Below are 25,212 nucleotides of genomic sequence, written 5' to 3' on the forward strand. Positions count from 1 at the left end.
TCTGGCATGGTCATCTTTCACTTAGTTTCACTCCATCTTGGCCGAAATGGCTAAAAACAATCTGGGGATGGAGTCGATGCCCATGCGCACTGTAGTCCAGGGGAGGAGCCACCTATCTCGTGATACTTCGAAGACTCTTCCAGGACAACAATGTGCAATCATCCGGACCCAACACTAGGCGGCGATCTATGCACAGATATGAATGTCAGCAGCCCTACATGCCAAGAACAGATGCATACTGGTAAGTAGCATTTGCAGTTTCCGCCTACGGAAGCGGGTCGACATCCAACATTTAATCGTTTGAAAGCACATTTTCTTACATTGGAACACTGCATCGAAGGGACATTGAAATAAAGTTGTTTTACTGGTAGAACTGTAATCCCCTTCCCAGCTATATTCTTTCCTTATTTTCCGGAGCTGTGCCTGTGCCATCCATAATGGGTAAGCATCACCGGTCTCCATTTTACTCTGTGGTATGCTCTGTAATGTTATATAACAGGAGAAGGGGTCTCATTCGCTCCGTCAGCAAGGCAGAGTCTAAGTCAACCAAAAAACTTTGGCATACCAATGGGCATGTCTCCCTTTCCCCAAATAAATTCTCAGTGATGTTGCCTTAAAAATCCACTTGTTATAACTGGGGGTCTCTAGTTGGCAGTGGCATGCTCCATGTCCAAATAGGGAGCCTTCCTTCTGGTCAGGATAAGGGGATTACATGCTTAAGATAACCCCTGCTCAACCCCTTTGTAGCTTGCCACAAGCAGACAGGCTTATCCCAGAAGCAATGTGTAAAGTATTTGTACAAAATACACACAGTATCACAGTGAAAAGACTTCAAAATGAACACCACACCGGTTTAGAAGAATAGCCAATATTTACCTTAAAAAAAACAGACCAAAATGACAAAAAACTAACATACACAACCAAAGATATGAATTTTCAAAGAATATCCCAAAAATACAGTTAATTGAAGTTGATAGCTCCAACAGTGGCTATCAAGGAGTCATGGTCAACACATCCAACAGTTCAGTCCTATCTCGATGGAGTCAACGGCCGGCTACCGTGTCTGGGAAGACCCGCAAACAGTACCTTGGAAATCGAAGAGTCGTGGAGCACCTTGCGGTGATCTGGGCGTAACTGGCGTAAATGCCACAGGTCAGTGTAGAAGTCTGTGACTCCTCTGATTCGCACTCGTTGCAGATCGAACTCTGTGAGGTCTAAGTTGGGAGCGCTGATGTCGGCGGTGCCTGGGCTATGGTGTTGTCGCTCGTGGTGCGTCGTGCACTTCACGATATGGTGTCCGTGGCTTTGGTGCAGGCAGCGGTCATGGCGTCGGTGTGGAGCGCTGTTGCGGCAGCTTGAGGCTGTGGTGTTGGGGCCGGTGCGGCAAGGCGTGACCGTGGCTGTGGTGCAAATGAGGACGTCGGTGCTTAGGTGGTGGTGAGGTCAGCGTTGTGGTGCTGTTGGTGTGGTAAGGCAGTGCCCACAGTGTCGGTGCAAGCTGCTGCGTCAAGTTCAGCGAGATGTGATGTAGGCGGTGAGACCAGGGCTGCCGTGTTGTCGAGGTCTGTGCTGCGCTCACTCAGCGAGTGGGGATCACGGCGTCTGTGCACAGAGCAGTGTCGGTGACTGCATTGGGTATGCTTTTCTTGCAGTTACAGCTCAGCAAACCCTTCCAGTGGCCCAGAACTGGGATTGGCATCACTTGGCAGGTTCAGGATTCCCTGCAATGGAGTCTAAGTGCTGTAGTTGAAGCCTTTGTGCCCCAGAGACTTCTTAACAGGAGGCAAGCTCTACTTCAAGCCTTTGGAGAATCTTCTTAAGCAGGATACAGCAAATTAAAAGTCCAGTCCTCTCCACTCTCCACAGACAGAAGAAGCAACTGCATTCCAACCCAGCAAAGCAACCCACAAGGCAGAGTCTAAATCAACCTAAAAACATTGACACACCAATAGGTATGTCCTCCCCCACCCCCTCCCCCCCCCCCTCCCTCCAGTACTCCTCCTGGCAGCTCGTTCTCTTGGCAGGATCCTTTTAGTCTGGAAGTGTTTTTAAAATTCTGGGGTCAGAGCTCCAATACTTATCACGTTCAGCCTTTGAAGCATGAGGGCTTCAAAGAAAGTCTCTCTTGCTAAGTAGAACCAGTTCTGTCCTCCCTGGTCTGGCCATTCGACAAGGGGTGGAGACAGCATTGTGAAAGGCAAACACAGCTCTATTCAGGTGTCAGTGACAACTCCTCCCACCGCTCTAGCTCAGGAAGACCCATCAGCCTGCTGATGGGCCATCAGGATATGCAGAGCACACCTCAGCTCCCTTTTGTGTGAATGTCTAGAGTGAATGTCCTGTCACTCTAAACCAGACATTGATTCCATAAGCAGGCAGAGGGACCGAATGTTAAAGCAAGAAAATGCACACTTTTTAAAAGTGGCATTTTCTTCCACACAACTTAAAAATCACCATCTGTATTTTCAAATCCTGAGCTCAGAAGTCCAAAGTTCAAATCTCTAGCGGTTCCCAATTGAAAGTTACACTTGTAAAAAGTTGCAAGACAGCTCCTAAGATTGCCTAAGCCTGTGGGAGAGCTAGTCCTTACAGTAGTGAACAAGCATTTGCAATGCAACGGCTGCATCCGGTCCCATGGGTTGGAAGATGCCATCAACTTCTCAACAGTTTCCAAAATTACCGCAGAGCCTGGAAACAACGAGCTGTCTCTGCATGCACAACTCCTGTTCATGCAGGCACAGCGAGTAGGAGACTGGGAGGAACAGGAGATGTGCACGCGTACACATGACCTGTACGGGGCAGGAGATGTGCACGCGTACACATCACCCGTACGCGTGGACATCTCCAGTCCGTACGCGTACACATCTCCTGTCCCCCTTCGAACGTAAAACCCACAACAGTCACTAGGCGAGACCTAAAAACAAAATTGGCAGTATTTCACTATCAGGACATGCAAAACACAACAGTAAATGTCCTACCATTCACATACACTGCACCCTGCCCATGAGAGTACTTAGGCCTACCAAGTGGGTGCACTTGTCTGGTCAACATGGCAGTTTAAAACTGCGTGCACAGACACTGCAGTGGCAAGTCTGAGATTGGTATGCAGGGCTACTCATGTGGGTGGTACAACCAGTGCTGCAGGCCCACTAGTAGCATTTGATTTAGAGGTCCTGGACACACACAGGGCACTTTACTAGGGACTTACCAGTAAATCAAATATGCCAATCATAGATAACCTATCATAATCACAATTTACACAGGGAGCACTTGCACTTTAGCACTGATCAACAGGGCCAGAGACAACCCCTGATGCTCATGAATACAAGGGTGATCACAGGAACACTCCTTACATCCCATCAGCACTTCATCAGCATCCTGATTCCCGGGTATGGAGGAAAGTGCACTTAGGACTCTGAGTATGCCGGACCTGACAAGTAACTGTCTCCCTGGACCTAAGTGGTCCATGTGACTGGCTTCATTGGCCATTGTGGCCTGTCTGAGAGAAGATTGGTATTTATTAGGCCTGCTGCTTCAGAATCCACAAAGCTGATTAAAAAGATTAATTGTATTCAAGCAAATTTGCTTACCTTTATAAAGTCGTATCCCCAGTTCCCCTCAAGAGATTGTTGTCTTTTTGGTGTCTGATATTAACGGAGTTGTCTTTATTTATTTATAAAGTTTTATATAGCATTCTTATTTACTGTTTCGGTACTCTACATGCTTTACACTTGCCCGTTGACTAAGCCTGACTGCTCTGCACCACGGCTACCCAGCACTCAACTATGAGTTTTGTTAAAAAAAAAACATACTAGACCTGATCGAGATTGTGACATTATTGCATGATGAGGTCTCCCCACAACACTGTATAACAATCCACTTTCCTACACATATATTTGCGAGATAGAAGGATGAACTCTGATAAATGTAATTATAAAAAAACAATTGACCCTATGCCATAATGAGATACTGTCAAGATTATGTAATACTGAACCACCATGTAAATTGACAGTATTCATCCTTTTGAAACAGTCACTTTTTTTGTGAAGGCACTACGGATGTTGTCTTAAAAAGTGCTACAGAGGGATGTGTCCAGATTACCTAGGAACCTTCAGAGGGGTTTATTTTGTGTGGAACATCATGGAGGTGAAAAGAGAGGCTTGCATAATTGATTTTAAGTAAGTGTATAGTTCCAATTAGACATACATGTTCTTCTTTGAGAGGAATAAGGTTAGCTATTTGAGGACTTTGTCAGACATGCCCATTTGGTTCACAAATATTGGACATACCTTTGTTGTTAATGGGGTTGAAGTCTGACAAGAGTTTGAGTTTATTTAATATAGACTGGGTTCCATCTTATTCCTGTGGTGGGTTGTATGTCCTGGTCACAAGAGAGTCTGTGGCTACCGGCCATTTCTTTGGTGAGTAATTTCTGTTTGGCACTGGTGTCCTAGGGCTTTGAATACTGTAGCACAGCTCTAAAGTTCCAGGGGCTCAATATTGGCGCTCTTCTTCCAATAGGAAGCAAGCAAGAAAAGTTACGGTGTACTCTAAGAGAAATGATTAGGGACTCTGATATATAGTCCAGTACAATGTCCAGCAAGATCTGCAGTTTTTAGGTCATATATCACCTATGGCTTTTCTTAACCAATAAAATTAATGATCAGAAAAGCAAACCAAACGGTCCTAGCACCCCTTTAGTCTTAGATTGAACCCTCTAGTTACCTATAATCCCTTAACATTGAGACATGCAGCCCACTTGAACTGTCGAGAAATACAGAACGTAAGCAGCTTTCTCACTGCAGTGCCCAAGGCCATAGAATTGTGTTATGGTATATTAAAATAAACTTGTAGCAGTTGACCAACAGACATGGGCATGTGTCCCAAGTCCGTGCTGGGCACGTATAGCACAGATATCAGGTTTATGAGAAATATTGACTTTGAATGTGGTATCAGCATGTTTCAATAGATCTCAAACAATGCCTTGACCAATGTTTCATTTCGCTTTTTCTAGGTAATTTCTCATTATCAGTGTAAAGAACAGCGGGATATCCACAGATTTGAAAAAATCAGCAACATTATTAAACAGTTCAAGCTGAGCTGCAGGTGAGAGTTCATGCTTAACATTTCTTGTTTAGAATGTTTGAGAACCAATTGATTTTAAGTTTTTTTTTTTCTAACTGATTGAGCCAAACGTTGTCTATGAAATTGATACATAATGTTTTTTAGAGTAATACGCTGGCCGAGCTATCATTTCCTAATATTTGTTAAAAGTGAAGTCTAATCAAAATAGAAGATGCGATTTTCAACTGCAGCAACTTGATTGATGCTAGAATAGGTGAAGCTGTTGCAGAACATTGAAGGTATGTTTATCTCTATACGCATTGTGCTTTTTCATTCAGATTATTTTTATTTGTCTAGAAAAAGATCCAGCGTGATTGATCAAAATAAAAACAGCAAAAAATGACTTGCTAATATAGTACGATTTTAGCGCTTAAAGCCGAAATGGTCTCTTTTATTTCGTAGCCAGCTTCCTTTTCACCTTGCAAAGCTCTGGCTTTATGCCATGTTTGGCTGTTGGACTAGGACTTGTCTCCTTAGTTCCTGGAACATTTCCAGGAATAGTTCTGTGCATTTGCAGTTCCTGTTGTAGTAGGTAGGGCAAAGCCCCAGCTGTGGTTTTTCTGTCACTGTCTTTGTAGTCCTGTGAAGTTTGGTCATGCTGCTGCCTGATTGTCTGGTCTTTCCAGACCGCACCTTCCTGCGGGATGTATGGAATCCTTTGCAGTTCTGATGCAAGAAATGTGGATACTGTTCTTCAGTTTGATTTATTTATTTTTATTTATTTATAACACTTGTAAAGCGCGCTAATACCAACCGGTGTCCTGGCGCTGAAGTGGTATCTCCCTGAGATTGATCCTCCGGAACTAGAGGGTGAAGAGCCATGTTTTCAATTTTTTTCTGAAAGCCAGCAAGTTAGTATTTTGTTTGAGGGCTAAAGGAAGGGCATTCCACGCCTTTGCTGCTCCCCTGACAAAGCTTCTGCCCCCCCCAGCGCGCCTTCCTGATATGGGCTGTTTTAATCAGCCCCATACTGGCCGACCTTAGTTGTCTCCCTGGTCTGTACCATTGAAAGCGATCCTGAAGAAACACCGGGTCCAGACCATGCAGTGCCTTGAAGACGATGCAAAGGGCTTTAAACAAAATCCGCTTTCGAACAGGGAGCCAGTGCAGCTTCTCCAGTTCCCTGGTGACTGATGAAAACTTGGGCAAGCCCCCTATAATGCGGGCTGCCGCGTTTTGTAAGACCTGAAGTTTGTTAAGCAACCCCTGTTGGGCCTCTAGAAGAAGGCGTTACAATAATCGAGGCGCGAAAGCAAAAGTGCCATCACCACCGGCTTTCTGCTCCCCCCGGTAACAAGGGGAGGACCTTCCTGATAATTTTCAGGGTCCAGTGTATGGAAGACGAAATCGCCTTGACTTGAGGTTTAAAAGAGAGTTGGTTGTCAATAATGACTCCTAAATTCTTCACCTTTGGAGCCGGAGATGGCGGAGATCCCATATCTGTCGGCCACCACTGGTAGATCTAGACTAACATTGTACGTAGTTTGTTTCTGCTTATGGGTCTCTGTTTCTGGCTGTTTTGCCCCCAGTCTAACCTGGTTGTGTATATATGAACTGAGCTCATCTGCACCCCTGCATATTAAAGACGGTGGAGGAGGGTGAGCAGCTGCAGGCCACCTATACAACCATTCCAGGTTTCTACCAGAGCACAGAACCACAGTCTGACTAGACAGGTCTTAAGGTTAGTCTTGTGGTTGAGAGATTAGAGGTGTTTGGTTGTTAAACCGGTCTGCTGCCTTTGACACTTCTGGTTCATACGCTGCAAGTGGTCTATATGGACAAGATGGCTATAGTTACCAGTATAATAGATGGGTTGTCTAAGTAACTGTAGGCCCTATGGATCTGCCCTTTCAGTGTATCGGCTAGCCATTTTGTTAAGGAAGTAGAAGCTAGATTTCCAGACTATACTGTCTCTCTGTGAGCTTAAAAGAGAACCTTAAGAGAGGTGCTGCCTTTTGGCTAGGTTCGTCCTACAGAAATACTATAATAAAGAAATTTATAAAGCGCATGGTTACACCATCTCGGCGTGTCCACGCGCTAAGGATATATGCATTACAAGTGTGTTCCCCAAGCAATAATGAATTTCCTGCTTCCTTGGAGATGAGGCAGTTGGAATGGACCCCCCCTCAAATAATGAACAGCCAGGGACTATGGTTAGACCACGAACTATCCATAAATAGGCAGAGCTGGAAAATTGTGAAATCTTTCAATTTTCATTCTGAAGTTCCAGTACTTACTGCCCTTATTCAGACCACAGTAGTATCAAATCTCAATAATGGGAATGTCCTGTACTTGAAGGTTTCAGGTGAGGTTACACTTTGTAGCAAAAGCAATAATTTTGCAAAATCCAATTCTGGATGTCTGCGGCCTACCTGAAGCCCAAACTTTGTAGACTACGTTCGTACTTTCATTATCTCAGCCTCTTTATTTTCAAATTAGTAAACTTGTGTACTCCTGCGTACCTAGGAAATGAAATGAAAATGTATGGCGGGCTATTAAACACCCACAGCTGTAATATTGTCGGGCCTTAAACTAAGCTCTGGAAGTTAAATTCCATTTCGACCAACATCTAGCAGTGCCCTCCCACTTCACTTCCACAACTCTTCAAGCAGTACTTTCTGAAGAGCTCCTCCCACAAGCTTCCTTTTTTTAGTAGTCTCCTTCTCTTCTGAACAATACTTAATCCCCTCTCTTTTTGTGCCCTTATTCTTTCAATCCAAGTTTTGTACCCACACTTTTTAATCTCTGAATTGTGTTCGTGCTTCCAGTGCTTTGTAGCTCGAGCTCTTTATGGCCCGTTTCACAAGCCTGCACTCCTCTGAGATGCCAAGACCTTGCTTTCCCTGCCTACAGGCGGTGCAGAGCCAGACAGAGCATTCAGTTGTTACCCAAAGCAACCAACTCACTCACTTTTTTTTTTAAGTCCCCAGTAAAAGAGATTATACAAAAAGAGCTGCTGTGGATCTGCACACAAGATGTTTGGAAGTACCTATTTGGGAATCAAACTTGCTATTTATCTTCGAATAAAGTGCAACTAGTTCAGTCAAAAGGTGAATGTTCCACATACTTGATTGGCGGGTCAGTTATTTATAAGCCAACGCATTCAATTATTACTAAGCTATGTTGACTGTTATTGAGTTTATCATTGGAGTTGGTCCCGTTCCATGTGTGAACAGTGCCACCTCCTGTTATGGGGACTCTTGAAGACCAAGAAACAATGTTTGTTTTCCAAGTTTCCGAAACACAGCAGTAATCAAAATGCCTCTTCTTTTTCAATAGATCGATGACTCAAATTAATAATAACACCTTAAATTTGAAGGGCAGGGGGAGTGAGTACTCAACACAGTCCTTTTTATTTTATTTTTTTAGGTTTTCGGGAGTGTTAGCCTTTAAACCTGACCCCTTTTACCAAAGCAAATTATATGATGTGTTTTCCTGTTATGTTGAACTAAAGAGTTCTTCGTTTTGCAGCCTTAATCACTCATTCATTCACATGCTTAGTGTAATCCTTATCGGTGCTCAACTTGAGTGGAAAGGAAAAGATCCTAGCAAACATAAAAATGTATGCGTTTTCAGATTTTCAAATTCCCTGCAATTTTATTCAAATCCCTTAAGTTTTTTCCAAGTTGTGCATATAGATGGATTAACTGTTAGCGCTTTTGCACATGTACATATGTGCACGGTAACATACACTTGTACCAAGATCAAGGCCAATACTCCAGACTTCCATGTTCTGGAAAATTAGACTGTAGAAGTTACGCAGTCTATACAAGTTTCCGAAACTGCCAAAGCAGTATCCTATGCCAAATCAAGATGAAAGTTGTTTAATATCCATCTAAAATATATTTGTGAAGCCGGAGATGCTTACAATGCCTTAAATGGCCTTGGTCATTTCAGAGAAAAGATCAATGAAAACAATTGCAACTATACCAGCAGTGAAGATCAGCATCCCCTGAAAAACCATGCATACCACAAAATGGCAACATTAATGTAAAAGAGACACACAAACATGCACAACCACCCTCCTCGCCTCTACCCTCCTGAGCTTGGGTCAGAAGTTTTGAAAGTGAACACCTACTGTCTCAAAATATGTTAAGACATTTGTGTCTACAATCTCTTGTCATGGATTTTGAATTTGATGATGAGGCGTGTCTGTCAAATGTACCATGACACACACAAAACTCCTCTGAGCCTCTGCTGCATTTTCCTATAAATTATTTTAGTGCTCATTTTAGTGCCTAAAAAATGCAGTGAGTTTTGAGGAAACTCCTAGACTAGTCTTTTAATAATTAAGAGTTTAGTATTAAACTAAAGAGTTCTTTGTTTTGCAGCCTTGCTGAGAGGGCGTGGAGAAAAGCTTTCGATCCCACGTTAAAATCACTTTATTTTGCCCAGCTTAAGTCCTACCACAGAGCTATTTGCCAAACCCGGGCCGCCTATTACGCAGCTGAGTTTTCCAACAGCCCCAACCCCTCTAAGTTGATCTTCAAGGTACTTAAAGACCTGATGGGGAAACGGGCCACCTCGCAAGAAATCTGTACGGACTCGCACTGCGAAAGCTTGGCATCCTTTTTCGTGGAGAAAGTACAGAAAATCTACCGAGGATTCGTACCAGCTGCCCCCGGGGATGCTCCTAGCGAAGTAGAGGTCTTGGTGCTTGAAACTCTGTCAATCCTGCCGAGTATGTCCAATGAGGTATTCGATACTCTGAGCCTTAAAATTAAATCTGGCTCTCCCTCAGATCCTCTGAAACCGGAGTTTTTCGCCTCTCTCCCACCTCTCTGTCGTGAGCCTATTATGGAGCTAATCAATCTTTCCCTCAGAGAGGGCGTGGTGCCGTTACCCTGGAAACAGGCTGTGGTCAAACCCATTTTGAAGAAACCGAATTCTGACCCCCTGCTCCCGGAGAATTACCGGCCCATCTCCCTCCTGCCTTGGACCGCCAAGGTCACGGAGGCACACGTGAATACCATTCTGTCTGCCCACCTCTCGCGTAACAACATCCTTGACGAGACTCAAAATGGGTTTCGTGCTCAACATAGCACTGAAACGGCTTTGCTCTTTATGATTGAGCACTTGCGATCAGTGCTAGACGCGGGGCAGACCGCGGCGCTCCTATTGTTAGACCTGAGCGCCGCGTTCGACGCGGTGTCTCATGACATTTTGCTGCGGCGTTTGGAGGAAGTGGGGATTGTCGGGAAGGCTCTTAAGTGGTTCCGCTCATTCCTCTCGGACCGGTCTTTTAAAGTAGCCATTCCACCTGGCCAGTCCTCGTGCCATTCTCTGGAACTGGGAGTCCCTCAGGGCTCTGCCCTCAGCCCCACATTATTCAATTTGTATGTGAAACCGCTGGCTGCTGTCGTCAGGCAATATGGCCTTACGATGACATCGTATGCCGACGACACGCAGCTGGCGGTGACACTTAGTGGGGACCCTGAGGTGACTGCGCCCAGATTCCGGGCAGGACTGATAGCTGTGGCTAGCTGGATGCGTAACAACTGCTTACAGCTTAATGCAAAGAAGACCGAGGTCCTGATTGTGGGGAAGCAGGCGGAACTCTGGGGAGACCAGTGGTGGCCTCTCGAACTGGGGGCGATGCCTATTCCAGTGGACGAAGTAAAAAATCTGGGGGTATGGCTGGATTCTAACCTTTCCTTTGCCAGCCATACAAAGAAGACAGCAGCCACCTGCTATGGCATTCTGCGAGGACTTAGACCAGTTCTCAAATTTTTCGACCCTCCCACACGTCAACTGGTGGTTCAGGCCTCTATCCTCTCACGGATAGACTACGGGAGTGCCTTGCTCCTTGGAGTCAATCAGGCTGAGGCGACGAGGCTCCAGAGGGTGCAGAATGCTGCTGCACGGGCCATTGTGGGTCTTCCGAGACGATGTTCTGTCTCTCCTGTCTTGGCCTCTCTGCACTGGCTTCCGGTCAGACAGAGAATCAAATTCAAGGTTCTCTGTCTGGCATTTAAGATCTTAAAGCTTTCTTCTCCTCCGGCCTTGACAGGCCTTATTTCTTCTTATGTCCCCACGCGATCCCTCAGATCCGAAGCCCAGTATCTGGCGAACAAGCCTAGGTTCAGGCTTAGCAGGATGGGAGGACGTTCCTTCCGCGTGCTGGCGGCAGATTTATGGAATTCCCTTCCTGTTCACATTCGGGCCCTCAACAGCTTGACCCTTTTTAGAAGGGCCATCAAAACCCACTTCATCTCTGTAGGCTAATATCCCCCTCTGTCAGCTCTGATCTGTTGTGTTGTTGCATATGATCAGGCGCCAGGACGCCCCTTCGCTGGGGCAGCTGTTGCGCCTAATAAATGTTATTAACATAACATAACATAACATTAGTATAGAATTACGAAAGCAATTAAGGGCCGCCAAACTCTTGACAAGCCTCTGCCAAGTAAATTTAGGAGTAACATACTTGCACAACATACTAACCGCAAAAAGATGCCACTTTGTTTTCTCAAAACGGCCTCTAGTCCCCTTTTAGTCAAGTTTAGATTTAGTGTCACAACATTTTTTATTTTTTTCTTTACCTACTCAGTGCTCTATAAAAGGCAAGAAGCATCCAAATGTTCATTTAAGTCTTATGGTTGAGCTGTTGTAAGTTTTATTAAGTCAACAGTCTCTGCTTTATAAAATAATGTTTAGCTCTCCACCCTTTGCAAACACTGGTATTGTTGCAAGAATTTAGAATCTACCTTGGTTAATATTGTTTTGTCTGATTTTGAAATGTCTTGCATTCTGAGATTTCACGTAACTTGTCCTGATGTTGGTCTTGTGCTCACATCATCCGAGCTCTACCCGTCTTGCAGCCTTGCAACCATAATCCACTCCACAGGGTCTAAGGTATATGCAATTTTTGGAGTGACACCTTGAAATGTTATTTAATTTTATTTTATTTTCATACCAATATAGGGATGGAAACCACTCTCAGACTTTATAGTAATGAAATGAAATGGGTTTTCTAAAGCGCAGATAGCTGCCCGGGGGCGTCCCAGCGCTGAATGCTAACAAGTGTTCTCAATAGGGCTGAATACACAAGGGCAACTATTTATTGAACAGAAAAGTTTTTAGATGTTTCCTAAAAGAGGTAAGGTCCGAGTTGGACCTAAGATGAAAAGGAAAACTGTTCCACAATTTGGCCGCATTCAGAGTGAAGGAACGACCACCTGATCTAGACCTTTTGACCTTTGGCACAACAGCAAGTAAAGCATTAGTAGACCGAAGCTGTCTGCTGGGAAGATAAGGAGTAATAAAAGGGCGCCTGATCAATGGACCAGTTTCCCAAAAGGATTGGTGGGCAGCACAAAGGGATTTAAAACTAATCCTATCCTTAACCGAGAGCCAGTGTAGTCTTGTCAGTCCGGCCTTCACAGAGGTCCTACGGGGGATTTGGAGCAGAGTCCGAGCCGCACAGTTTTGAATTACCTGTAACTTTTTTAGTGTGAAATCTGGGGCCCCAAGGTAAAGCGCATTTCCAAAGTTCAGCCTCGCAAGAATCAGTCCTTGGACCACAATTTGTCTTGCCTCAAACGGTAACAATGGAAGAATCTTCTTCAACATTCTAATGAGGCCAAAACAAGTGGCAGATAATACAACGGCCTGATGGTCGAACGTCAGGGACTTGTCCAACCAGACACCCAGGCTCTTGATGGCATCCCTGGGGACTGGGGGAGTGCCCAGGCACGCTGGCCAGATCTGGTCGATCGTAGATGGCGCTATGTGTCCCAACATCATGACCTCTGTCTTGTCCCCATTAAGTTTAAGACAAGACGGGGTCATCCATCTACTGACCTCGCTCAGACATCCCACCAGGTCCACTGTACCCACAGGGTCTCCAGCCCGCGTAAGAGAGACCACCAGCTGGGTATCGTCCGCGTAGGTCACGATCTTAATACCATACGGACGAACGACCCCAGCCAGTGGTCTCATGTAGACGTTAAACGTCGGGGTTAATGAGGAGCCCTGCGGGACTCCACAGTCCAAGGACCTGCTTGTAGAAAGGGTTGCTCCCTCAAAGACCTGAAATTTTCTACTGGATAGGAATGAACAGATCTACTCCAGCGCTCCTCCTTGAATCCCAATTTCTCGGAGGCGCTGCAACAAGATAGTATGATTTACAGTGTCAAAAGCGGCACTGAGATCGAGGAGGATGACTGCCACCGATCCTCCCCGATCCAAGATGCCCCTTGTTTCCTCCATGACCGCCAACAGAGCTGACTCCGTCCCATGCTTGGGGCGGAAGCCGGTCTGCGAGGGATCAAGGAGACTATTTTCCTCCAGAAAATTGGTCAGGAGGCTGTTGATATATTTTTCCAGTAGCTTACTGGCCCAGGGGAGCAAGGAGATTGGACGATAATTGCTGAGATTGTTGACGCTCATATTAGGCTTCTTAACAAGTGCCTTCACCCTGGCTTCTTTCCACTTAGAAGGAACTATATTGGTGGAGATTGAGGCATTGAGTACCTTCAGCATAACCGGGAGGATGGTCTGACTAACGGTCCTTAAAAAGCTAGGAGGGGCCCGATTTTACCTGGGTCATTAGAATGGATAAAAGGTCCAACTGCAGCAAAGGGAAGTTCTCCAGCACTGGTGATATATTATCTATCACACCATGTTTGGAGTGGCCAGAAATGGCTACCTGATTCTTTGATTGAATAGTTGGAAAAGCAGAGTATATACAGTCTATTTTATTAAAAAAATAGTCTGCCAACTCGTTACAGCGAACTTGTGAATCATCACTGTTTATAGGGGGCTGGGGAAGGGCAGTAAGACTTTGTACTATCCTATATATTTCCCTCGAATTGGACCTAGCATCATTGATCTTTTGCGTATAGTGCTGGGATTGAGCTTTTTTGATCTCTAGCTTATAGTCCCTGATGTAATTTCTATATGCCATTTTGTCGAGATCTGTATAGCCCAGACGCCATTTTCTCTCCAGCCTTTTACACTTACGTTTAATCTCCCTAAGCTCTATGGTATACCAAGGGGCTGACGTCCTGGATCTTTTAGTCCGTGATTTTACTACTGGGAGAATAGTTTCCAGTGACTGAGTTATCCAGCTATTGAAAGTGTCATTAACTACTATGGGATCTGTAGTGATAAGGGGGATTGTGGCTTGAAGTTCACAAACCCACTCATCAGTTGACAGTTTAGGCCAATTTCGAGCCTCCCGTAATCCTGTCGGAAGAACAGGCTGTTTGGGGATGCACAAGTTAGCGGGATAAGTTGATGGTCTCTCCACGGGAGAACAATAGGGGGCTCTATCACTAGACCCGGGCAGTTGCTAAATACTGGGTCTAGTAGATGTCCTTTCACATGTGTAGGTGAGGAGACAAGTTGGACCAGCTGTAGTGCAGGTAGGCCGGCAATTAGTTCTTGGGTAGCGTGATCAGCAGTATCTTCGAAATGCATGTTTAAATCGCCCAACAGCGTGAAATTGGCCGATGTAATAGCCAAATCTGCAATTGCTGCGGGCGCAGAGTCTAGAAACTGTCTGACCGAGTCAGGGGGGCGGTAGGCCAGAATTCCAGAAAAATTTAAGTTAGGTGATAGTTCCAGATTGAACGACACGCTTTCACAATCCAGAACAGAAGTGGAATTGCATCGGCAGGTGTAACTGTCTTTAAACACAATAGCTAAGCCTCCTCCCTTTCCTAAAGTACGGTCTGTCCTGGCTATTTGATAGCCATGTGAGAATGCTTGGACAAGGTCAGGCACCGACGATGCAGTTAACCATGTCTCCGTGAAAAAAACTGCATCCGGATTATGCTCTTCGAGCAATAGGGATATTTCAGTTTGATGCTTGGGCAGCGATCTACAATTTAAAAAACATTTTAAAGAATTTCTGATGTTCCGTTGTCTTAATACCTCTTGGGTGAAGATGGCAGTGTCGGCAATGAAAGGGCAAATTTAAAGGGTGATGTAAATGGTCACATTCCTTTTTTACGAGGGGTCTCAGGCTAAGCAGCTCATTAAAGTTATAGCTTATGTGAGGGCCAAGTGAATGGACAGGGGTCGTGGCCCCTGGCCCCGTCCGGTCGCGGATGGGCGCAGACGGGCGCGCCCGCTGCGCCCGCCCGCTGCGTGACGGGATGATGACATCCTTTTATACAAGTTAGAGGCGGGTGGGAGGCGAGCAACAACTCTAGCGCCAACCCTGATTCCCCCCAATATGGTCTCCTAATCCCCGCCTCACACAGCGTCAGCGCTGACTCAGCTGCGCTGGCAGTGGGGACAAGCGCGAGAGAATCCCAAATTTGGTGGGTTTAAAATGAAATTATAACAAAAGTAAAAAGCAAGTTATTTTCGAAAATGCACACAATTTAAAATTAGCAGCCCCCGGCTCAAGCCTCAGGGGTCGAACACGCGCTAGCAATCAGCGCGCGCGCGTCACACTTCCGAATTTGTACCTGGGCGGGCGGGAGGCGAGCAACAACTCGAGCGCCAACCCTGATTCCCCCCCAATATGGCCTCCTAATCCCTGCCTCACACAGCGTCAGCGCTGACTCAGCTGCGCTGGGAGTGGGGACAAGCGCGAGAGAATCCCAAATTTGGTGGGTTTAAAATGAAATTAGAGTAGAGTTACTCTTTGTAAATTGAGAAACGGAAAGGTACCCGATTTCATTGCCAATGAAATTCTTTTTTTCACACTTTCATCATTGATCTATTGCCATTAACACAGATCTAAGATTACTAGACCTTTGAAAGCTAATATAGGCCTATTGTTTAATAGAATTTTAAGGTCATGATCCATTTCAATCTTCTACAGTTATTTTAGAATAAACCTCTTAATGCGCGAACTGTGTAGAATGAATCAGTACAAATACTTATCTTTCTCAGTATGACACTTTTTGCTTAAATCTAATGTAACTCCTTCCCAGCACACGGGGATGGTGTGTATATGCAGCTTTGCTCAGTCATTTTTGAGGCTGTGTGGAGCCACCTATTGGTGTGTGAGCACTGATCTAGTATGGCTCCTGGGGAATATTTAAAAAATGAGTAATCTGCAGTTAGCCAGGGCCCACCATTAAGAGTTTTACCGAAGTAAGGTAACTTGTTAATAAGGTCTGCCTCAGGTATACCAAGAAGGCAACATTTACAGTATTCTGTCATCACAGGCCAATTCATGTTGTCATTCGAAAACCCGGTAGTCAGAGTAATGTTTCACTATGATGCAGGAGGGAAAATTGCAGTACCTTTGTATCTTAGCAGCCTGTCCTCTTCTCTCCACACTCCCGATTTTGACCCAAGATTTGAACTACCTTTTAAGCAGGATGTTTCAAGTTAGGTTGTGCCAGCAAACCTGAAGTGAAAGGGGGTCAATATCCATGCAATGTGATGACAAATTATGTTTGAGGCATATGGGCTGCTGACCACACACTGTTGCATTAGATCACCATCTGGTGGTGGGCCCGGATGATTACACTTTGTTGTTGTCTTGGAAGAGTCTTTGTCTGCTAGGAGACTCCTCCCTTAGACCGTCGTGCGCATGGGCATCGACTCATCCTCAGATTGTTTTTTTTCCGCCATCGGGCTCTGATGTGTTCATCGTTCGGTCCCGTTACCGATCTCTTTTCTAATCCATAAATCAATCTAACAACATCAATATCGTCTTCGACACTGATTCCGGTCGCCCGTGTCGAAGAGAGGATCCACTTCTCCATTCCAACGCTCGCCGGGGCCGTCGAGCCCAACTGCTCCATTGGGCCAGAGTAAGAGTCGAGACTGTGAGGCCTGCGCTTCGTTCGGGTCCAAGAAAACAATCCGGGACCGGCGAGCTTGAAGAGCCATGGAGCAGTCATCGTCGTCGACACCAGATCTCATCATAGACAAGGCGCAAATCGAGATAGATGTCGAAGAACAGCAAGAAACGTAGCTTCCGAAGCAGAGGAGTCCGCTTCCGGAGCCGAGGATCGATCTGAAGATGACTATCTTCTTCCAGCTGGTCAACAGGTCGTGAGTAAGAGCGTCGACCCTGTTCACCTCCCATACCAGGACATGCTTCGGTTTCATCCCCATCTTCGGGCCGGGTCCACACCGATCGAAACCTTCCGACGCCCCGCCTTCAGGCTCGGCAGCGACGAGTACTAAAAAGCCTCCAGTCGACTCTGGCTCGAGTCAGTCTGTCGGTCCCAAAAAGCAGAAAGTGCTTAAGCCGAAGTCAACACAGGCACCGAAACACCCATCGATACCGAGACCCAAGTTCGGCACCAAAAGAGGTTCTGGAACCAAGTTCGGCACCGAAAGTGGGTTCCCAAGGTTACAGAAACAAAAATGACTCCGGTAACGGACCCGAAAGTAGTTTCCATACTGAAACACACTTCGGCACCAAAAGCAAACAAGTCTAAACACTCAGCAACAAAAGCTTTGGATCCAAAAAGCACAGATCCAAAGAAAAGACAAGAAAAGTCTTCGGAACCGAAACCAAGACCCGTTCCAAAGATAATAGACCCTGTGAAGACTAAACCTGTCTGCTCCAAACAAGATAAATCAGCGCCGAAAAAGGATTTACCAATAGAAGAGCTTTTCCAACCCGATGTAAGGCAAAAGACTCTAAAAATTCATCCAATGACTAGACATGTGTACACAGTGCCTGAAAAGAGGAAAATGGACTGTCCACAACCATCACCTGTTCCTCCAAAGAAGCATGTTCAAACTTTCCCTATAAGACTTCCTTCACCAGAAGTAGAAATACCAGCAGATATATCTCCTGTACATTCTCCAGCTAGCACACATAGCCTTATACCACAGGATGAGGATTATGGGGATACATACTCACAAGAGAGTTATCATCAAATGGATGATATTAATGACTCCGATGATATGGCTGGGCCATCAGGTGACCCATTGGAAGATTACAATGCACCAGATCTACCACAGGACGAGGCATACCCGTCTAGGCCATCTCCACCAGATGACACCATTGAGTTCACACAACTCCTCCGTAGAGCAGCTACTTTCCATGGAGTAGATTTGCATACAGATCCAATAGAAGACTTTCTTATGGATACACTATTAACGTCACATAAAACCACAACCACACTTCCAATACTTAATGTAGTGGTAAGACACGCACCAGAAATATTTAATGACCCAGTCAGGGCCAGGGTAATTAACCCCAGACTGGAAAAGAAATACAAAGCTGCTACCTCCTGATCCAGCATATATTAAGGGACAGTTGCCACTAGACTCACTGGTAGTGTCAAATGCGAGAAAGAGAGCCAACTCGCAGACAACAGGGGATGCTAGACCCCTGGACAAAGAATCTAAGCTTTTAGATGCTTCAGGGAAACACACACTCTCACAAGCTGCCAATATATGGAGGATTGCTAACACACAAGCTCTGTTAGCAAGATATGACAGAGCTCATTATGATGAGTTTGAGTCAATCATGCAACACCTGCCAGAACAATTTAAGGCTAGGGCTGCTGACTTAATACAAGAGGGCAAGGTTATAACTAATAACTCCATAAGATGCGCGCTAGACCCAGCATCTAGAGCAGTAAATACAGGGGTACTGTTGTGCAGACCTGCATGGCTACAAATCTCTGGGTTCAAACCAGAAGTACAAGCCAGTATATTAAACCAGCCATTTGGCCAACAACATCTTTTCGGTCCAAATGTAGACAGTGCACTGGAAAAAATGAAAAAAGATACCGATACGGCAAAATCAATGGGAGCTTTACAAACACAAGCCCATAGACCTTATTTTCGTTGTTCCTCATATAGGGGCGCCTCTAAAGGTTTCCAAACTGACAACACCTCCTCTGCTTACAAACCGCCCAACCAAACCTCACCCAGTAAGGGATATTATAGAGGAGGCTATAGAGGGAACAACAATAAGAGCGATATCCTAAAACCTAGGACATGTATCGGGTCTAGAGATTCATCAGTCCTACAAGTACCGACTTGCACCCACCTGGGTGATCCACTGAAGAACTGCAAGTACCAGAGTCCCGAGGGGCGATCCGGAGGAGGGGCTAGAGGTGTGCGCTCCATTTATGACGAAACACAATACGGCTCCCTTGAGCTTTGGGCCGACGGGCTCTTGGAAGACGCACCTGCGTGCCGGTTCTGGCATCGAGGCCTTTGACTGTTGTGTGGTGGCCTTCTCTTCCACCCCTAAACAATCTTTCTCTACTGATGAGGGAAGTCATCCCGAAACCCGAGACATGTCTCGGGCGATATCCTAAAACCCGGGACATGTATCGGGTCTAGAGATTCATCAGTCCTACAAGTACCGACTTGCACCCACCTGGGTGATCCACTGAAGAACTGCAAGTACCAGAGTCCCGAGGGGCGATCCGGAGGAGGAGCTAGCGGTGTGCGCTCCATTTATGACGAAAGATTACAACAGTTCCTACCTGTCTGGAACTCCCATCACTACAGACAGGTGGGTGAGACAAATAATTCAGTCAGGTTATTGCCTAGAGCTCACTTCCAATCCTCCAACAATACCACCAAGACAACGTCCGATGTCACAGGAACACCTCTTACTATTAAGACAAGAGGTGGAAGCACTACTGCAAAAGAATGCAATAGAACCAGTACCAAAAGAACATCTGAACACAGGGGTTTACTCCCTTTATTTTCTCATACCCAAAAAAGATGGGTCTCTCAGACCAATTCTAGATCTAAGACCCCTAAACATGTACATACATTCAGACCATTTTCATATGGTCACATTACAACAGGTTCTACCGTTACTAGAGAAAGGCGACTTCCTTGCCACATTAGACCTCAAGGACGCCTACTTCCACATTCCCATTCATCAGTCTCGCAGAAAGTACCTAAGGTTCGTACTAGAAGGTCAGCACTACCAATTCAAGGTGCTCCCCTTCGGAGTAACAACAGCATCTCGAGTGTTCACAAAGTGTCTAGCAGTAGTAGCAGCACACTTAAGAAAGGACAACCTTCATGTATTCCCATATCTCGACGACTGGTTAATAAAATCCAAGTCCTACAACCAATGTGTACAGCACACGCATCAGACAATCTGCCTGCTGCACAAGTTGGGGTTTACAGTGAATCAAAAGAAGTCTCATCTACAACCGTCCCCATCTCAGCAGTATCTAGGTGCCACAATAGATACTTCCAAGGCAATTGCGTACCCCAACTTAGTAAGAATACAAGCTATGCAGACTCATCAAAAAATTCCAGCCACAACACTCACTACAAGCTCGAGTGTTCATGCAACTAATAGGAATGATGGCATCTTGAATTTTCATAGTACCATACGCAAGACTACAAATGCGCCCCATACAAGAATGCTTGGCAGGTCAGTGGAATCCGGCTCGACAAGAAATAACAGATCTGGTGGTGGTAGATGACCAGACGCATCGCTCTCTGCAATGGTGGAACAACAAAAATCTTTCCACGGGCCGGCCGTTTATAGAACCTGTTCCACAAATGATACTGACCACAGACGCATCCCTCACTGGATGGGGAGCGCATTTACAAAGTCAAACAGTACAAGGTACGTGGACAATAAAACAAAAAGTACTCCACATAAATTATCTGGTGTTACTAGCAATTTTTCAAGCTCTAAAATCGTTCAAACATTACATATCAAACAAAGCTGTACTAGTCAGGACGGACAATATGACAGCAATGTATTACATTCAAAAGCAAGGAGGGACACACTCCCTACAGCTCTCCCGGCTGGCGCAGAGCATTTGGAGACGGGCCATCACTGAAAACATTTTTCTGTTAGGAGAACATCTACCAGGAGTTCACAATCAATTGGCAGATCTGTTAAGTCGTCAGAGACCACAGATACACGAATGGGAGCTTCATCATCAAGTTCTTCAGCCATTTTTTCAAAGGTGGGGACAACCAGAGATAGGTCTGTTTGCCACACACCACAACTCCAAATGCCCAAGCTTCGCCGCCAGATACCCACACCCATTATCCAAAGGCAATGCGGTTTGGATGAACTGGTCAAACAAATTTGCATACGCTTTTCCACCTCTCCCACTCATCACATTGGTGGGACGCAAACTACGGCAACATTCTCTCACATTGATTCTCATAGCACCAACGTGGGCGAGACAACCATGGTACACAACGCTACTACAGCTCTCTGTAGTACCACATAACAAACTAAAACTCTCCCCACATCTACTAACACAGAACCATGGAGAGATTATGCATCCAGACCCTATGCAGCTCAATCTATTGATTTGGCTCCTGAGGTCTTAGAGTTTGGATATCTGAATCTACCTCCTGATTGCATGGATGTCGTTAAGGAGGCAAGACGTCCTACCACTAGAGCAGGCTATGCAGCAAAATGGAAAATATTTGGTGTCTATTGCACAAATAACATTAACCCCTTAGATGTTTCTATACAAAACATCATATGCTATCTCTTACATATACAAAGATCTAATTTAGCGTACTCCTCAAACAGATTACATCTTGCTGCTATAGCAGCATATCTCCAAAACAGACAACATTTGTCATTGTTTAGAGTACCTGCAATCAAAGCGTTTATGGAAGGCCTTAAAAGAATAATTCCTCCCTGAATACCACCTTCTCCAGTATCAGTGGCGGCTGGTAGTGGGGCGTTGTGAGTAGTGGGGCGTTGGGGCAGCGCCCCACTACTCACAATCAAGACAAACTGTAACGTACGTTGCAGGCAGCAAGAAATATAAGCAGACGCAATTCTCGTCTGTTTACATTCCCGGCCTGTGCTGGCAGCTGCTTCACAGCCTCACGTGCGCATGCGTCACACACAGTGCATGCACGCAGGCGGTGGCAGCAGGAGTCCAGAAGTGGACTCCTACTGCGCAACTGCGAGCCAGGGGCGCTTTTTATTTAGCACTGCCAGTCCATTCGCATAACATTAGGCATGCTGCGCATGCCTAGTTTAGTGCAGAAGTCTGCATATAGGCTCCTCTTCGGGCGGTGACGTACAGTCGCCCCATGCCCTTTCAAAAGGCCTGGATGCGACTGGGGGCGGTATCCTGCCAATGATTTGTCACGTTGGACTCGGAGTGAGACGTGCTGTGACGCGGAACCGGCCGCCGGCGGAGGACATGCCTCATCCTGATAAGCTAAGTTTAGTTTTTATTGTATTTAATTATTTTATTTATTTTGGACCGTTGCTTTTCCTCTTAAAATGTATATCTTTAATCTGCGTAGAAGATAGTGCCCAGACTGCTAAATTATAGCGCCATTTAGGAGCGGTCATCTCATTCAAAAAGCATTGCGCCCTAATTACATGGATGTAGCGCCGTGAATTCCATGACTATGATCCGTGTGTACTGTGTAGATATATTCTTTTACTATTTGAGGGGGGCTTCATGGTGCACAGACATAGCGTTGTGTACTGCATGCAAGTGAACTGGCTGAAAATATAGCACACGCTTAGCTGCTTGCACTAAGAATAAATCAATTGACGGACATTGTGCACTGTTCTGCGTGATCGAAATTAACGCACAGATGTGGGGGCCTGCGCTTCGGACGTATTGCTTCCTGTTCCGCAAAGGTGACTATAGTGCACACACAGCGCGGCTGTTCTATATGCTAAGCAGCACGTGCCCATAATGCATTGCATTTAATTTATTTCATATTCTACTTCCTACCCCTAGCGAGGCACCTGAAACTTTGCCGCAGGTTCAGAGCAGTGTTGGTCATTTGTGGGCTTTGGTGTGCCATTTCTTGGTTAAAAACGAAATTTCTCGAAACCGAGTCAGCGCATTTGAATGGAAAGTTTTGGCTCTGCACTTCCGCGCCAGGGGAGCTTCACCACAGACATCCCTGATACCCAGCGCGCCCTAAACGCGCAGAGGGTTCTCCTCCGTTCTTTGGGTCCCGGTGAGTTCATTATTATTATTTATTTTTGGTCGAGCAATCAAATCATCCAATCCAATATACACGCTCATGTCTATTCCGTCTCTTCCTTTTTCTCCCTTCCTCGAGATAATCTTATCCTCTCACTTGTCATCCTTCTGCTCTTTATTTATTAAGACAATGCGAGCCCCTTATCCAGTTCTTTAATTTAATAACAATAAGGTTTCGACATCGACAAGTTCTTATAATTGTGAAATATATATGTGCTTCCCCAAACCGTAGTTATTATGGGCAGCTTGATGAGCACTAACCACGGCAGGCAGAACATTTCCAGGAGCCCTCATGCGGGAGAATTCTTATTGGAGGAAGACTCCACTTTAAAAGACTTCTAACTGCGCGCTGTCAGTAATTATAAGGAGAGCCCCTGGGGAGAGCAGGTCTGCCAGGATAAGGCAGGCGTTATTACATAGGGATCAACCTCATTGTATTCCTGCTTTGATCTTTGACACATTCTAAGCATTTAACCTATCTATGAAAAGAGGATGGGTTATAAAGATATTCCTCGATATACGGTTTTGAAAAACAAATAGTGACATATGGTGCATTTTACACGTTTCTTCCAACACAATACAATAAAAGCAAAGGTTTCCCAGCCAGTACTGAAAAGGTAATGACATCATGAAATATTACACTTTTTTTTAGGGTTCGACACCATAAACTCTGGTCAGAAGCACTGTTAACCTGTGAGCCGGTGGAATGAAATAACTAATCTGAGGGCTGTAGTAATCCAGGTTCGGGCACAAAAGGGAGTTAGCATTTAATGATTTTGGAATACAAAAATACCACCCCAGTTCTGCATCGATTTCGCCAGGTAGACCTTGTGGAATTGGTTTACTCAAACCTCCAGTGCACCAAGTCTGTAGCATGTAAAAAGCTAGGTGTGCAGCAGGGGGTAGCTTTCACTGCTGCAGCAGGTGTAGTGGCACCGCTACCCAAAGTCTTGAGGGCTTGCTGAACCCTGATTACGGTTGTGTGTCGTATGTCAAAAGGCGGTGTGCTCCACCACTAATTTTACGCCACACCACTTTCAAATGTCACCAGCCGCCACTGTCCAGTATGGAATTTAAATATTGTTCTCACAAGACTTATGGGTCCACCCTTTGAACCATTGCATAAGTGTGAGTTACAGTTTCTTACATGGGAAGTTGCTATTTTAGTAGCAGTTACCTCACTAAGAAGAGTGAGTGAGATCTAGACATTAACCATTCAAGAACCATTTATACAACTTCATCATAATAAATCCAAAGTTTCTGCCAAAGGTCATTTCACCGTTCCATCTCAACCAATCAATTGAGTTGGCAGTATTTTTTCCACAACCACAAACGGTTGCAGAAAGAGCTCTACATACACTAGATGTAAAAAGAGCAATTCTATACTATATTGACAGGACAAAACCTTTTCGTAAGACTAAACAACTGTTTGTGTCCTTTTCACCCCCACATAAAGGCAATCCTATTTCTAAATCGGGCATTGCTAGATGGATTGTTAAGTGTATTCAAATTTGTAACCAAAAAGCAAAACGCACTCTATCCATTCCTCCTAGGGCTCATTCTACCCGTACGTTAGGAGCATCTATGGCATTCTTAGGAAACGTACCATTAGATGATATCTGTAAAGCAGCTACATGGTCTACTACACACATTTACAAAACACTACTGTGTAGATGTGCAGGCAAAACAACAAGCAAGTGTGGGCCAGGCTGTACTAAAAGCATTATTTCAAACCACTGCAACAGATGTGGGTGACCGCCGCTAAGGGAGAAACTGCTGTGCAATCTATGCAACAGTGTGTGGTCTGCAGCCCATATGCCTCAAATGGAAAATGCTACTTACCAGTATGCATCTGTTCTTGGCATGTAGGGCTGCAGAACCACACACGCCCACTCGCCTCCCCTGCTACCTATATCTGTTCCAGTATTATCTTATTAGATACTCAATACATGGTCATCCTTATCTGTACTGATACAACTCCATCATTTGCCCAATGGCTGAGGATGGAGTCGATGCCCATGTGCACTACGGTCTAAGGGAGGAGTCACATAGCAGACAAAGACTCTTCCAAGATAACAACAAAGTGTAATCATCCGGGCCCACCACCAGATGGTGATCTAATGCAACATTGTGTGGTTCTGCAGCCCAACATGCCAAGAACAGATGCATACTGGTAGTAGCATTTTCCTTACCTAGAATTTGTTCATGGCTAGTGAGGATGTTAAGGTTATTAGAA

At 45.3% G+C, this 25,212-nt stretch overlaps 1 protein-coding gene across 1 annotated transcript in view; it reads left to right on the forward strand.

Annotated features, from left to right (window-relative positions):
* The window catches only part of LOC147689143 (ras-related GTP-binding protein A), a 155,671-nt gene that overhangs the window by 112,898 nt on the left and 17,561 nt on the right, over window positions 1–25,212 (forward strand). Inside the window, exon 8 of the mRNA XM_086942036.1 lies at window positions 5,015–5,106. Coding sequence (XP_086798162.1) covers window positions 5,015–5,106 — 92 coding nt within the window. The remainder of the gene's footprint in view (window positions 1–5,014; window positions 5,107–25,212) is intronic.

Source organism: Lissotriton vulgaris, chromosome 10, assembly GCF_964263255.1.
Source record: "Lissotriton vulgaris chromosome 10, aLisVul1.2, whole genome shotgun sequence".
Lineage (NCBI taxonomy): Eukaryota > Metazoa > Chordata > Amphibia > Caudata > Salamandridae > Lissotriton > Lissotriton vulgaris.